Source organism: Lampris incognitus, chromosome 3 (genome assembly GCF_029633865.1).
Source record: "Lampris incognitus isolate fLamInc1 chromosome 3, fLamInc1.hap2, whole genome shotgun sequence".
Lineage (NCBI taxonomy): Eukaryota > Metazoa > Chordata > Actinopteri > Lampriformes > Lampridae > Lampris > Lampris incognitus.
In genome coordinates, this window is record NC_079213.1 from 4,319,427 (window position 1) to 4,335,098 (window position 15,672).

Here is a 15,672-nt window from a genome sequence, read left to right on the forward strand (position 1 = left end):
CTGGTTGTAGTACACGTGATGAACAGTAACGGTGTAGTAGTGCTGTGTGAAGTAGCAGCAGTATTACATTTGCTACACGGCAACACGCCATAACCAGGCGTACACGTCGTGTAGCGTGCATAAGTGTCTGACGTCATCACCCGGCGGTGAACTGGAGAGCCAAAGCACGAAATACAGTCACATCGACGCGTGCCAGGCAGTACTACCTCGTGGTACTTTTAGTCGGGTCACATTCGCCGCACAAGCTTTGTTTTTAATGTGCCGTTGACGACCAGTTGCGCAGACGACGGGACGAACCCGCTCGTCCGCGTAGCACGGGTCCACGCGCCGCGGCGGGGGCGCGCGCCCGTGAGGGCGTGACGTCGGACACGTGGCCGTGCGTATAAAGCGGACGGGAGCTCACCTGCTGCGTACAGGTGTCCCTCTACGCAGCAGGTAAGGAGGACGAGCTGGTTCCGCCTCTCCGCGGACCTGGGCAGCGGCGGGGTTCTTCCGCGTCTCACTCGTGGGTCTGTTTGCTGCAGAGGTCCGCCCGCCGTTACTGACGGAGGCGCTGCCCAGTCGCGCGCACTTTCGATAATGGTTTACGTGATGTGGTCACGACTCGAGGGTTAGGGGTTAGGGTTCTGTCAGACCGTGACCACGTCACGTGAACCGGGGCATAGTCGTGATGGTACCACGATTATTAGTTAACGTGATGCCGTCACGAAAGTCTGTGCGACTGGGTTTGGGTTTGGGGTTTGGGTCGGCAAGACGCGCTCTGCCATGCTGCTGAGCGTCTATCCGAACTTCCTGTGGTCCACGAGTCAACGCTGACGTGCTGGATTGTGACTTGCATCTTGCGTCGCATTGTATTACATTGGCCTATATGTTAATGCAGACGTATGGAATGGATGTATAGTGTAACGTGCATGGATAAGAAGACCCGCTGGCCGCTGGCTGGCGGGTCTGACCCTTTAGTCGAGCGGTTAGCGATGCCTCCTGCGGTGCGGGCGACACGGGTTCGCTTCCCGGCTGCGGCACTTCCTGTGGTTGCCTTGTCCCCCGAATTCGCTACAATATGTATAATTATATATGTTATATGCTATGTATAATCATTCACACGCACACATAACGGCGACTAAGTTAACCAGTCGACTAACTGAAGGGTCCGAGCCGTTAGCCGAGGGCCAGCGAGTCCAGCCGTCCGCCCTCCTTCGGGAAGCACGCCAGCTCCCTCACGCCTCCGACGGCCTCACGGTGTCGCCATCCCACTTCTGACACCAATGTAGCGAATTCAGTCGCCCGTGGTGCGGCGCGTGGGAGCATGTATGCTGAAGCGCGGGGACGCGCGTCCCTTGGGAGGGGGGGGGGTTAGTATACCGACCACGGACGGCTGGACTCGCCGGGCCTTGGCTAACGGCTCGGATTCTTTAGTCCAGTGGTTCTCCTGCGTATTTTGGATCTACCCTGAGGACCCCTCCACCTGATCTTGGGGGGGGAGGGGGGTTGCAATTTGATAGAAACAGTAGAAACTGCATTTTAAATTGCATTATAGCATTTATTCACTCTTTGGGGCAAAAATAAGAGCTTTGAGTTGTAACTTAGATATAGTTAACAAAACAGAATTCTTATGCAGTAACTTTCAGATATATGTAACAAAACAGAATTCTTATGCAGTAACTTTCAGATATATGTAACAAAACAGAATATGTATTCAGTAACTTTCAGATATATGTAACAAAACAGAATATGTATTCAGTAACTTTCAGATATATGTAACAACACAGAAAATGTATTCAGTAACTTTCAGATATATGTAACAACACAGAATATGTATTCAGTAACTTTCAGATATATGTAACAACACAGAATATGTATTCAGTAACTTTCAGATATATGTAACAAAACAGAATATGTATTCAGTAACTTTCAGATATATGTAACAAAACTGAATTCTTATGCAGTAACTTTCAGATATATGTAACAAAACAGAATATGTATTCAGTAACTTTCAGATATATGTAACAAAACAGAATATGTATTCAGTAACTTTCAGATATATGTAACAACACAGAATATGTATTCAGTAACTTTCAGATATATGTAACAAAACAGAATATGTATTCAGTAACTTTCAGATATATGTAACAAAACTGAATTCTTATGCAGTAACTTTCAGATATATGTAACAAAACAGAATATGTATTCAGTAACTTTTAACAATGCAAACGGGAGCGAGATCTCTTACTAAAATACAATAAATTACACTTGCGAAACAGATGTAATTAGAGGAAAAAGTCCTGTTACCCTTTATAGTTTAGGTAGATAAAGGTCTCAGTCACATTTGAGTAAAATAATCATATTTCTATAAATGTCATAGGATCTTTTTTTAAAAGATATTTTATTTTCACGGACCCCTTGCAATTACACCACGGACCACTAGGGGTCCGCGGACCCCCGGTTGAGAAACACTGCTTTAGGCGACTGGTTCACGTAGTCGCCGTGGTGCGGGAGACCCGGGCAATACACACACACACACACATAAATGCGCATGTCCGTGTTTTCACCTCCTCTCCTCTGTTGGCAGAGAACCAGGCAGCATGAAGACCCTGACTGGGTTTTGTGGACTGGTGTCGGCTCTCGTCCTCGTCCTCGGCCTCTCGGAGCAGACGGAGGTAGGAACACACACAGACAGCCCAGCTTCCACTTTCTCACTAACACGAAACCTGAGACTGGAGAATAAAACACAGGACGAGGAAGACGAGGTAAACCCAGCGCCCCCTGTAGGACAGAACGGCAGAATACATAAAAGAGAGACAACAAAGTTCAGGGGAAAAAACTTAAGTTACGGAGGGTCTGGATATAAAGGGCATCTTAAGGGGCGACTTTAACTATGCTACCGTCTCTGCCAGCCTGAGGGGGGCGCTGCAGAGACTCTGAAGAGGAGGAGTCTGTGCCGAGCCATGCAGGTCTTTACAGCTCTGAAACACACTGGTAACCAGTAAAGACTGTAAACACACCGGTAACCAGTAAAGACTGTAAACACACCGGTAACCAGTAAAGATGGTAACCCGCACTGGTAACCAGTAAAGACTGTAAACCGCACTGGTAACCAGTAAAGACTGTAAACACACCGGTAACCAGTAAAGATGGTAACCACACTGGTAACCAGTAAAGATGGTAACCACACTGGTAACCAGTAAAGACTGTAAACACACCGGTAACCAGTAAAGATGGTAACCCGCACTGGTAACCAGTAAAGACTGTAAACCGCACTGGTAACCAGTAAAGACTGTAAACCGCACCGGTAACCAGTAAAGATGGTAACCACACTGGTAACCAGTAAAGATGGTAACCACACTGGTAACCAGTAAAGACTGTAAACACACTGGTAACCAGTAAAGATGGTAACCCGCACTGGTAACCAGTAAAGATGGTAACCCACACTGGTAACCAGTAAAGACTGTAAACCGCACTGGTAACCGGTAAAGACTGTAAACCGCACTGGTAACCAGTAAAGATGGTAACCGCACTGGTAACCAGTAAAGATGGTAACCGCACTGGTAACCAGTAAAGACTGTAAACCGCACTGGTAACCAGTAAAGACTGTAAACACACCGGTAACCAGTAAAGATGGTAACCACACTGGTAACCAGTAAAGATGGTAAATACACCGGTAACCAGTAAAGACGGTAAACACACCGGTAACCAGTAAAGATGGTAACCACACCGGTAACCAGTAAAGATGGTAAATACACCGGTAACCAGTAAAGACGGTAAATACACTGGTAACCAGTAAAGATGGTAAATACACCGGTAACCAGTAAAGACTGTAAACACACCGGTAACCAGTAAAGATGGTAACCACACTGGTAACCAGTAAAGACGGTAAATACACCGGTAACCAGTAAAGACTGTAAATACACCGGTAACCAGTAAAGACTGTAAACACACCGGTAACCAGTAAAGACTGTAAACACACCGGTAACCAGTAAAGATGGTAACCACACCGGTAACCAGTAAAGACGGTAAACACACCGGTAACCAGTAAAGACTGTAAACACACCGGTAACCAGTAAAGATGGTAACCACACTGGTAACCAGTAAAGACGGTAAATACACCGGTAACCAGTAAAGACTGTAAACACACCGGTAACCAGTAAAGATGGTAACCACACTGGTAACCAGTAAAGACGGTAAATACACCGGTAACCAGTAAAGACGGTAAATACACTGGTAACCAGTAAAGACGGTAAATACACTGGTAACCAGTAAAGACGGTAAATACACCGGTAACCAGTAAAGATGGTAAATACACCGGTAACCAGTAAAGATGGTAAATACACCGGTAACCAGTAAAGATGGTAACCACACCGGTAACCAGTAAAGATGGTAACCGCACTGGTAACCAGTAAAGATGGTAACCGCACTGGTAACCAGTAAAGATGGTAACCGCACTGGTAACCAGTAAAGACGGTAAACGCACCGGTAACCAGTAAAGATGGTAACCGCACTGGTAACCAGTAAAGATGGTAAACCGCACTGGTAACCAGTAAAGATGGTAACCGCACTGGTAACCAGTAAATATGGTAACCGCACTGGTAACCAGTAAAGATGGTAACCGCACTGGTAACCAGTAAAGATGGTAAACACACTGGTAACCAGTAAAGATGGTAAACCGCACTGGTAACCAGTAAAGATGGTAAACCGCACTGGTAACCAGTAAAGATGGTAACCGCACTGGTAACCAGTAAAGATGGTAACCGCACTGGTAACCAGTAAAGATGGTAACCACACTGGTAACCAGTAAAGATGGTAACCAGTAAAGACGGTAAACACACCGGTAACCAGTACAGATGGTAAACACACCGGTAACCAGTAAAGATGGTAACCACACTGGTAACCAGTAAAGATGGTAACCACACCGGTAACCAGTAAAGATGGTAAACACACTGGTAACCAGTAAAAATGGTAAACACACCGGTAACCAGTAAAGATGGTAAACACACTGGTAACCAGTAAAGATGGTAAACCAGTAAATGGACGATCGAAAAGAGACGTAGTCTTACTACTGAATTCTGAACTCATTGGAGCGGCACTACTACTACTGCTACTACTGCTACTACTACTACTACTACTACTACAGCTACTACTACTACTGCTACTACTACTGCTGCTGCTACTACTACTACTACTACTGCTACTACTGCTACTACTACTAGTACTACTACTACTACTACTACTACTACTACTCTCGGCTCCTCCCATTAGGGGGCGCCACAGCGGATCATCCGTCTCCATCTCTTCCTGTCCTCTGCATCTTCCTCTGTCACACCAGCCACCTGCATGTCCTCCCTCCCCACCTCCATAAACCTCCTCTTTGGCCTTCCTCTTCTCCTCTTCCCTGGCAGCTCCATATTCAGCATCCTTCTCCCAGTATACCCAGCATCTCTCCTCCACACATGTCCAAACCATCTCCATCTTGTCTCTCTTGTTTTGTCTCCAAACCGTCCAACCTCAGCTGTCCCTCTAATATACTCCTTCCTAATCCTGTCCTTCTTCATCACTCCCAGTGAAAATCTTATCTTCACCTCCACCACCTCCAGCTCCACCTCCTGTCTTTTCATCAGCACCACTGTCTCCACACCATACAACATAGCTGGTCTCACAACCATCTTGTAAACCTTCCCTTTAACTCTTGCTGGTACCCTTCTGTCACACATCACTCCTGACACTCTTCTCCACCCACTCCACCCTGCCTGCACTCTCTTCTTCACCTCTCTTCTGCACTCCCCGTTACTTTGGACAGTTGACCCCAAGTAAACAGCACCGCATTAGTCAAATGGGAAAGAAGTAGGGCGTCCGGGTAACATGGTGGTCTACTCCGTCGCCTACCAACACGGGGATCACCGGTTCGAATCCCCGTGTTACCTCCGGCTTGGTCAGGCGTCCCTACAGACACAATTGGCCGTGTCTGCGGGTGGGAAGCCGGATGTGGGTACGTGTCCTGGTCACTGCACATTAATCTTCCTCTGGTCGGTTGGGACGCCTGTTCGGGGGGGAGGGGGAACTGGGGGGAATAGCGTGATCTTCCCACGCGCTACGTCCCCCTGGCGAAACTCCTCACCGTCAGGTGAAAAGAAGCGGCTGGTGACTCCACATGTATGGGAGGAGGCATGTGGTAGTCTGCAGCCCTCCTCGGCTCGGCAGAGGGGGTGGAGCAGCGACCGGGATGGCTCGGAAGAGTGGGGTAACTGGCCGGATACAGTTGAGGAGAAAAAGGGGTAAAAAAAACCCCAAAAAACCCCCAAAGTTGATGGTTTTCTCCAAGGCAAAGAAAAGGCCTTTAATCTTACCCCAAATTGTCCCCCACCAGGGTCATCAGACTTGACAAAGTTGATACTTTCAGATACCTTGGTATTTTAATTGACGAGTCCTTGTCGTTTAAGGAACATATTAAGCAGCTAATCGTGAAACTGAACCCGAAGCTTGGTTTTTATTTTAGGATGAAGGCTCGTTTCTCCTCTGACGCCAGCAGGAGGCTTGCTTCTGCAGCCTTAATGACCGTCTTAGATTATGGTTGCCTTTTGTAATCACATGCATCTGGCTAATGGCTTCAGTCCACTGACACAGTCATGCATGGTGCACCGAGGTTCATCACAAACTGAAAGGCTCAACGCTACACACTTTATTCCATGGGTATCTGTTTATCTATAAGGCGGTTCTTGGCCTTTTGCCTACTTATTTGTGTAGTTATGTGTGTAGGAGCAATGGGGCAGGGCATTCCCTGCGCTCCCAGGACACAGTCCTAATGTCCGTCCCTACTGTGCACACTAGGATTGGAAAGAAGGTTTTTTAGCCCCCCTTTTCTTGGATTTGTCTCCAAAGGGAGCTAAAATTGGTCGACCTGGTGTCCCTAAATGGTTTCAAGTTAACCTTGATAAACAGAGAGGAAGAGTCCCTGTCCTGCCTCTGTTTTTAACTCTGTAAATCAGAATCAGAATCCTGTTTATAGGCCATGTAGGTTTGCACTACATGGAATGGGACTCCGCTTTCATGTCGCTGTGCACTTAACATACAATATCAACACTACAACGCAACAATCTTCAGATTTGAACACAAGGATTGACTATATACAGGTGAAATAAGAGGTGATTAAGCGCAGTGGTGCAGAGAATATATCAGAGATGCTGAAATAGATGTTAGCAGGTTACTTACATACATGCCTGAGGTAGGTGGACATGACAGAGGGTACCAGTATAAGAACAATGTACGGTACAGTATGTGCAAAATGGTTGGATTCATTTGACAGTGTGAAGCGTTCATTTGAGTGACAGCTCGCGGAAAGAAACTATTTTTATATCTGGTTGTTTTGGGGTACAGTGTTCTGTAGCGCCTACCAGAGGGGAGGAGTTGGAACAGGTTGTGACCAGGGTGTGATGGGTCTGCAGTGATGTTGCCTGCCCGTTCCCTGAGTCAGAAGGGTGTAAGTCCTGAATGGAGGGCAGGTTGGCACCAACGATTTTCTCTGCAGACCTAACTGCCTGTTGTAGTCTGTGCCTGTCCTGTTTGGTGGCCGAACCAAACCAGACGGTGATGGATGTGCAGAGGACAGACTGGATTATTGCGGCGTAGAACTGAATCAGCAGTTCCTGAGGCAGGCTGAACTTCTTGAGCTGGCGGATAAAGAACATCCTCTGCTGGGCCTTTTTGATGATTGTACCTACTATGTTGGATGCCCACCTTAGGTCCTGGCAGATTGTGGAACCCAGAAATCTGTAGGTTTTCACTGCAGACACCATGGTGTTGAGTATGGGGAGGGGGAGGCAGTTTTCGGGGGGGGGGGGCACCTCTTGAAGTCCACTGTCATCTCCACTGTTTTGAGTGTGTTCAGCTCCAGGTTGTTATTGCCGCACCAGAGGGCCAGCTGATGGGGTTTCTTGGGGACTGGGATGATAGTGGAACTCTTGAAGCTGGAGGGGACTTCACACAGTTCCAGTTGATGGTTCCCTGCAGTGTGGGGTGAATGGTCTCCTGTAGTTGGTAAAGTCTATCAAATCGCCCCAGACTGATGATGGGTCGTTGGCAGAGAACCTGTCTTTCAACTTTTCAGAGTAGTACCTTTTTGCCACTCTGATCTCCTTTGTGAGTGTATTTCTGGCTTTGTTATACCGGATCCTATCTCCACTCCTGTAGGCTTCCTCTTTGGCCTGACGAAGCTGCCTGAGCTTTGCTGTGAACCAGGGCTCGTTTTTGTTAAAGGTACAGAAGGTTTTGGTGGGCACACACATGTCCTCACAAAAGCTGATGTAAGATGTCACAGTGTCACTAAGTCCATCCAGGTCTGTAGATGCAGCCTCAAAAACACTACAGTCAGTGCAGTCCAGGCAGGCCAGGAGTCCAGTTTTGACTCATCGGTCCATTTCCTCACAGTTTTAACCACAGGCTTTGCAGATTTGAGTTTCTGCAAATGTATATATTGATACCCTGTTTTTCACTTGTTATAGTCGACTGTTTTTGTTGGAACTTTGGGTTTGTCTGCTGCCGCCTACCTTGGCCAGGGCATACTTGTAAGAGATTTCTAATCTCAATGAGTTTCTTCCCTGGTGAAATAAAGGTTAAATAAATAAAATATGTGTTATATATATGATGTCTGAAGTCTAACTAAAAAACTTTTTCTTTTTCTTTTTTGGCAGAGCCAATGGACACCACTTACTCCACAAGGTACTTTGTGAACTATTTACAGTTAATGGAGAGTCTAAATATTACAGGTGTACCATGTCGGATGGTGATTTCTGTGGCTATTCATAGGCCAGCAATAGCCAAGATGTCTGGTTGGCATTGTGGCAGCCAGCGTCCATTCATACCGATGGCTCTGTACATAGCTGTAGTCCACTGACTTCCGGTTTCTACTGCAGCGGTCATACCAGTTTCCTGTTCGATGGCGTGCGCGTTTGACAATGGCATATTTTTCGCGATGCCTGCGAGATTTACCATGTTCCCTACCATCAAGTTACGTCCGTCCGTCCATAACTTGACACGTACAACTTGAAACTTTCCACCTGTTTGCTGGGAGGTGCAGGTGGAGGTGTGTGGACAGTTGTGTGCGTGTGGTTGACATGTGTCCATGGTGAATCTTGCAGGCATCGCGAAAAATATGCCGTTGTCAACAGCACACGCCAACAAACAGGAAACTGGTATGACCGCTGCAGTAGAAACCGGAAGTCAGTGGGCTACACTTATGCACAGAGCCGGATTGCGTCGCCAAGTCCCAGCGGGCGGGCGAGCACCATTCCAACCAATAAAATCATCAAATGCTTTGCACTGTCCAATCAAATCACACCCCTCCTTACATTTTTGTCCCGCCCCACTGGGAAATAGTCCGTCACACGACGGAAGTGACACGCTCAAAATGGCGTCTCACGTTGAAAGTCTTACATGGTACACCTCTGAATCAGCATGGCGTGAACGTTCTAGATGAATTATCAACTTCTTGTTCTTCTAATACGGTTTGCTTTTTTCTGCTCTCCTATGTGCGTCACAAACCTCAGCAACAGACTGCACGCATATTAAGGCTCTCTCACCAAGCGCATCCAGCGGCCTTTACTTCGTCCAGCCGCCGGGCGCGTGGTCTCCCTTCCAGGTACCGAAATCCTGCTCAGTCCTCCATCTCGCACCTTCACCACTCCACCTCTGGGACCGACTAGTTTCTTCCTGGTGACCCGCTGCTGCGCTGCTGCGCTGCTGCGCTCCCACCAGCGCCTCGGCCTTTTTCGTCGAGAACCACCGCGCACCATTCATGCCAACAGCATTTGTGGTGTAATTGCCACAAAGGTCCATGAGAGGGCGCTAAGATACACATACCTTTCCAGAGGGACGAGAGGGAAAGCTCCATCGTTGCAATAATAACAATAATAATAATGAGTTTTTCTTTCTTTCTATTTCATTTTGTTGTTGCTTTTAATCAGTAATGTAGAATGATCTTTTCAATATATTCAAAAAGTGCAAGAAATCTACTACTGCTACTACTTTCGGCTGCTCCCGCCCGTTAGGGGTCGCTGCAGCGGATCATCCGTTTCCATTTCTTTGTGTGCGAGAAATAAACACAGATAAAAGAACATTTGCAAAAATGAAAGAATTTAAAAGAAAAATACATGACACGATCAACGCCCGTAACAACAACAAATGAAGTAGGTTTGTAACGATGATGCTGATTCTCTGATACCACAACTAATTTGCATAACTACAAAGAACACTGTCTGCAGTGTAGGAGGTAGTGAGTCACAAAAATATGTTTTTCTTCTTCTTATTTTTCAACATCACATTAATCCACACAGGTGTACTGCGAGATGCGTCCCGACGGAGGCTGGACCGTGTTTCAGAGACGCAGCGGCGGCGCGGTGTCCTTCAACAGGAACTGGGCGGCGTACAAAAATGGCTTCGGGAACCTGAATGGTAAGTTATGAACATCCATCCATCCACCATCCAAACCGCTTATCCTGCTCTGAGGGTCGCGGGGATGCTGGAGCCTATCCCAGCAGTCATTGGGCGGCAGTTGGGGAGACGCCGTGGACAGGCCGCCAGGCCATCACACAGGGCCCACACACACATTCACACCTAGGGACAATTTGGTGTTCACCTGGCCTGCATGTCTCTGGAGTGTGGGAGGAAAGCGGAGCCCCTGGAGGGAGGAACATTCAGATCTGTCAGGAGGCCTTCCGGTGATACAGGGAACATGAGGTTTAGCGAGCGTGGCACGAATCCTGTTTATGTACCGGTTCCTTCCAGAGCAGCGTTCGACACTGCTGGGTTCAGTCGTCCAACTGTGGCGCTGTGACATGGAGACCAGAGGGGTGGACGGTATTGATGCTGTAGCGAATTCGGGGGGCAGCCGGGCACCGCCGCCACAGCCGGGACGCGAACCCGGGTCTCCCGCACCGCGGGCGACAACGGTAACCAATCGACTAAAGGGTCCGACCCCTTAGCCGAGGGCTAGCGAGTCTGGTCATCCGTGGTCGTTACACTACCCCCCCTCCCCCTCCTTCGGGAGGCGCGTCCCAGCTCCCTCACGCCTCTGGGCTCCGGTGCTTCCGAGGACCTCACGGTCTCACCATCCCACTTCTGACACCAATGTAGGGAATTCGGGTGGCGGCCGTGGGAACCGCCGAAGCCGGGACGCGAACCCGGGTCTCCCGCACCGCGGGCGACGACGTTGACCAGTCGACTAAAGGGTGCAGCCCATTAGCCAAGGGCTCGGGGGTGTAGTCTTCATTGTCGCTACGATATTAAAATCCAGTATCAGGATATTTCTGACTGAATGCCTCGATATTGACAACGTGAGGACATTAAGTCGAGGACAACGGACGTTTCTTGAGAAATTCACACAGCAGCAAATGAGGACAAATGATCTTCAGTAATGTGGACGTGACGACCAAGCAGGTAGACACAGTCATCGGTCATGTCACCGAACAGTGGAACGAGTTCAGAAAACCGCCTCGCTGTACTGCAACGCGGCCTTTAAGGCCAGGGACTGACCACGTTTCAGTTCTATCACCACACCACCACAACCCCAACACACCTGGCCTCACATCATACTGATATACTTCCCGTCGTTAATTAGTAATCAATCTATCTGAACTGTGTGGACACCTTCTCAGCTCCAGCTGGCACCACTGAAAAGATGGTCAGACTCACAGACGTGTAGACATGCCATTCAAAATCAACAAGACTGTTGCAGAGGGTTTCCTCCGGGGGCGCCGGTGTCCTCCCACAGTCCGAAGACATGCAGGTCAGGTGAATCGGCCGTACTACATTGTCCCTAAGTGTGAATGTGTGTGTGTGTTGGCCCTGTGATGGCCTGGCGGTCTGTCCAGGGTGTCTCCCCGCCTGCTGCCTAGTGACTGCTGGGATAGGCTGCAGCATCCTCGCGACCCTGAGAGCAGGATAAGCGGCTTGGATAATGGATGGATGGGTTGAAGGATGGATGGATGGATGGATGGATGGATGGATGGGTTGAAGGATGGATGGATGGATTGAAGGATGGATGGATGGATGGATGGATGGATGGGTTGAAGGATGGATGGATGGATGGATGGATGGATGGATGGATGGATGGGTTGAAGGATGGATGGATGGATGGATGGGTTGAAGGATGGATGGATGGATGGATGGATGGATGGGTTGAAGGATGGATGGATGGATGGATGGATGGATGGGTTGAAGGATGGATGGATGGATGGATGGATGGATGGATGGATGGATGGATGGATGGGTTGAAGGATGGAGGGATGGATGGATGGATGGATGGATGGGTTGAAGGATGGATGGATGGATGGATGGATGGATGGATGGATGGGTTGAAGGATGGAGGGATGGATGGATGGATGGATGGGTTGAAGGATGGATGGATGGATGGATGGATGGATGGGTTGAAGGATGGAGGGATGGATGGATGGATGGATGGGTTGAAGGATGGATGGATGGATGGGTTGAAGGATGGATGGATGGATGGATGGATGGATGGATGGGTTGAAAGATGGATGGATGGATGGATGGGTTGAAGGATGGAGGGATGGATGGATGGGTTGAAGGATGGAGGGATGGATGGATGGATGGATGGATGGATGGATTGAAGGATGGATGGATGGATGGGTTGAAGGATGGATGGATGGATGGATGGATGGGTTGAAGGATGGATGGATGGATGGATGGGTTGAAGGATGGATGGATGGATGGATGGATGGGTTGAAGGATGGATGGATGGATGGATGGATTGATGGATGGATGGGTTGAAGGATGGATGGATGGATGGATGGATGGATGGATGGGTTGAAGGATGGAGGGATGGATGGATGGATGGATGGATGGATGGGTTGAAGGATGGATGGATGGATGGATGGATGGGTTGAAGGATGGAGGGATGGATGGATGGATGGATGGATGGGTTGAAGGATGGATGGATGGATGGATGGGTTGAAGGATGGAGGGATGGATGGATGGATGGATGGGTTGAAGGATGGATGGATGGATGGGTTGAAGGATGGATGGATGGATGGATGGATGGATGGGTTGAAAGATGGATGGATGGATGGATGGGTTGAAGGATGGAGGGATGGATGGATGGGTTGAAGGATGGATGGATGGATGGATGGATGGATGGGTTGAAGGATGGATGGATGGATGGATGGGTTGAAGGATGGATGGATGGATGGGTTGAAGGATGGATGGAAGGGTTGAAGGATGGATGGATGGGTTGAAGGATGTTTCAGAGCTAGTGAACCTCATTAGTCATCTGCCTCCACCTCCTGACCGGCCCACGCTCCGACCGCCTCACCACCAGACGCCGTTAAAGCGAAAAAAAATTTCTCCCCAATTGTACCCGGCCAATTACTCCACTCTTCCGAGCCGTCCCGGTCTCTGCTCCACCCCCTCTGCTGATCAGGGGAGGGCTGCAGACTACCACATGCCTCCTCCCATACATGTGGAGTCACCAGCCGCTTCTCTTCACCTGACAGTGAGGAGTTTCACCAGGGGGACGTAGCACGTGGGAGGATCACGCTATTCCCCCCAGTTCCCCCCTCCCCCCTGAACAGGCTCCCTGACCAACCAGAGGAGGCGCTAGTGCAGCGACCAGGACACATACCCACATCCAGCTTCCCACCCACAGACACGGCCAATTGTGTCTGTAGGGACGCCCGACCAAGCCGGAGGGAACACGGGGATTCGAACCGGCGATCCCCATGTTGGTAGGCAATGGACTAGACCGCCACGCCCCCCCGATGGCCCCGTCATAGTGATCTTTAAATGCGTCATCCTTTCTCTTTGTGTGTGTGTGTGTGTGTTTGTCTCAGCGGATCACTGGCTGGGTCTGAGTAAGGTCCACTCTCTGACCAAGGACCAGACGAGGAGGTGGACCTTGCGGGTCGACCTGTGGGACTACGAGGAAGGAACCGCCTACGCCGAGTACAGCGACTTCCGTCTGGACTCGCAGACCGAAGCCTACAAGCTCCACGTCGGAACATTCCGGGGAGATGCAGGTAAACAAAGGCTCCTTCACCACCTTCGTCCTCCTCGCGGAGCTTTGTAGAAATGTTGAAAATGTCGCCCGTCTTCACAAACAAACGCACAAACTCGCAACACGTCCACAAAGCCGGCCTTTGGCTCGCTCTGGGAAACATTCCTATACGCAAGGTACCTCAAACCTGGTTTTCACTACACAACAGTTTAACACGGCGTCCGGCACAATGCAGCTTGCCCCTGGACCCCTTGAACTTTGACCTCCACCAGTTCTCAAAATGATGAACTCCTGTTATAGCGTGGATAGCAATTCATCGAGATGACAACTTGAGGTAAATCAAAACCATTAGTGACAAAAGTTCTGGCTGGAAAACCACACGACCTCTGCATCGCCCGGACCCAAACCCGCTCCAGCATGGAGCTGAACCACCAAGAGACCGCCTTCCACGTCTCTGGGGAATGTCAAGTCCTTCGCTGCAGCAGTTTTTCCTTGAAGTCGGTGACAGACAGACAAACGATTGTTGTATTTTCTCACCTGGTTCGTTGCTCATTGACTCATTTATAATCTGACATTCTAGAGACCAGCCGTTCGGTGTTGCTGCACAACAATCCTACTGTAACACACCCTGCATGGGTCTGTCTGTGTGTGTCCGTCTCTCTTTCCAGGAGACGCCATCCGCGGGGCGTACGCGGGCATCGACCAGAACGGCTCGGGCTTCAGCACGTTCGACCGGGACAATGACGGCTGCTCGCCCTGCATCTTCGGCGACATCGCCGTAGCGGCCTGCAGCAGAACGGAGGGCGGCGGCTGGTGGTTCAGCAGGTGCGGCTCGGCCAACCTGCACGGGGACTGGCACCCGGCCGGCGACAACATTGGCTGGGCGTCCGGCCTCCACTGGGACACGTGGAAAGGCGCCGCCCCCTATTCGGCACGCGCCACCCGCATGATGATCAGGTCGGCGTGAGAGGGTCGCTCCTCCGTCCCGACACACCGGCCGAAAGACGAGTTTGAAATGAAGAAAGGCTTTGACCAGTCACATTTACGTTGGTTATACGGTGTCAGATCAGCCACGTGTGCACAGTAAACTTCAGCATCTACACAGAAGTTTCCATGTAGCATAGGAGTACATGTAGCATAGTAGTACATGTAGCATAGGAGTACATGTAGCATAGGAGTACATGTAGCATAGGAGTACATGTAGCATGGAAGTACATGTAGCATAGTAATAGTAGTACATGTAGCATAGGAGTACATGTAGCATAGTAATAGTAGTACATGTAGCATAGGAGTACATGTAGCATAGAAGTACATGTAGCATGGAAGTACATGTAGCATAGTAATAGTAGTACATGTAGCATAGTAGTACATGTAGCATAGTAGTACATGTAGCATAGTAGTAGTAGTACATGTGCATGTAGCTGCGTATGGAGTGTGCCTGTATGACTGGAGGGTGGATGTCCCAGCTCCATGTGCACTGTGCCATATTCACGCCTCCTTGTGAAAACTGTCCTTTGTGTTTTAACTCAAATAAAAGTCTCTATGGACACGAACAGCTCACGGCCTTACATCTCTTTTTCTTGCTTAGACTCAGTTTTCAGCCCCCCCTCCCCCCATGTCTGCCCTTTGCTGTTCTTATTATGTAGATTTGATCATTTAGGGGGGCGTCCCGGTAG

At 49.3% G+C, this 15,672-nt stretch overlaps 1 protein-coding gene across 3 annotated transcripts; it reads left to right on the top strand.

Moving 5' to 3' along the window:
* Positions 1–426: 426 nt before the first annotated feature.
* On the top strand, positions 427–15,318 carry LOC130110676 (angiopoietin-related protein 5-like). 3 transcript variants are annotated; one of them, XM_056277846.1, is made up of 7 exons: positions 427–435; positions 2,570–2,657; positions 8,679–8,706; positions 9,534–9,625; positions 10,320–10,437; positions 13,833–14,018; positions 14,665–15,318. In XM_056277846.1, exons 2-7 carry the CDS (start codon positions 2,583–2,585, stop codon positions 14,961–14,963), a joined length of 798 nt encoding a protein of 265 aa, XP_056133821.1. In that variant the 5' UTR covers positions 427–435; positions 2,570–2,582; the 3' UTR covers positions 14,964–15,318. The 3 variants fall into 3 exon arrangements, with proteins under 3 accessions (XP_056133821.1, XP_056133824.1, XP_056133823.1); XM_056277849.1 differs by having other exon boundaries at positions 429–435; positions 9,540–9,625; XM_056277848.1 differs by lacking the exon at positions 427–435 and having other exon boundaries at positions 2,485–2,657; positions 14,668–15,318.
* The last annotated feature ends 354 nt before the right edge of the window (positions 15,319–15,672 follow it).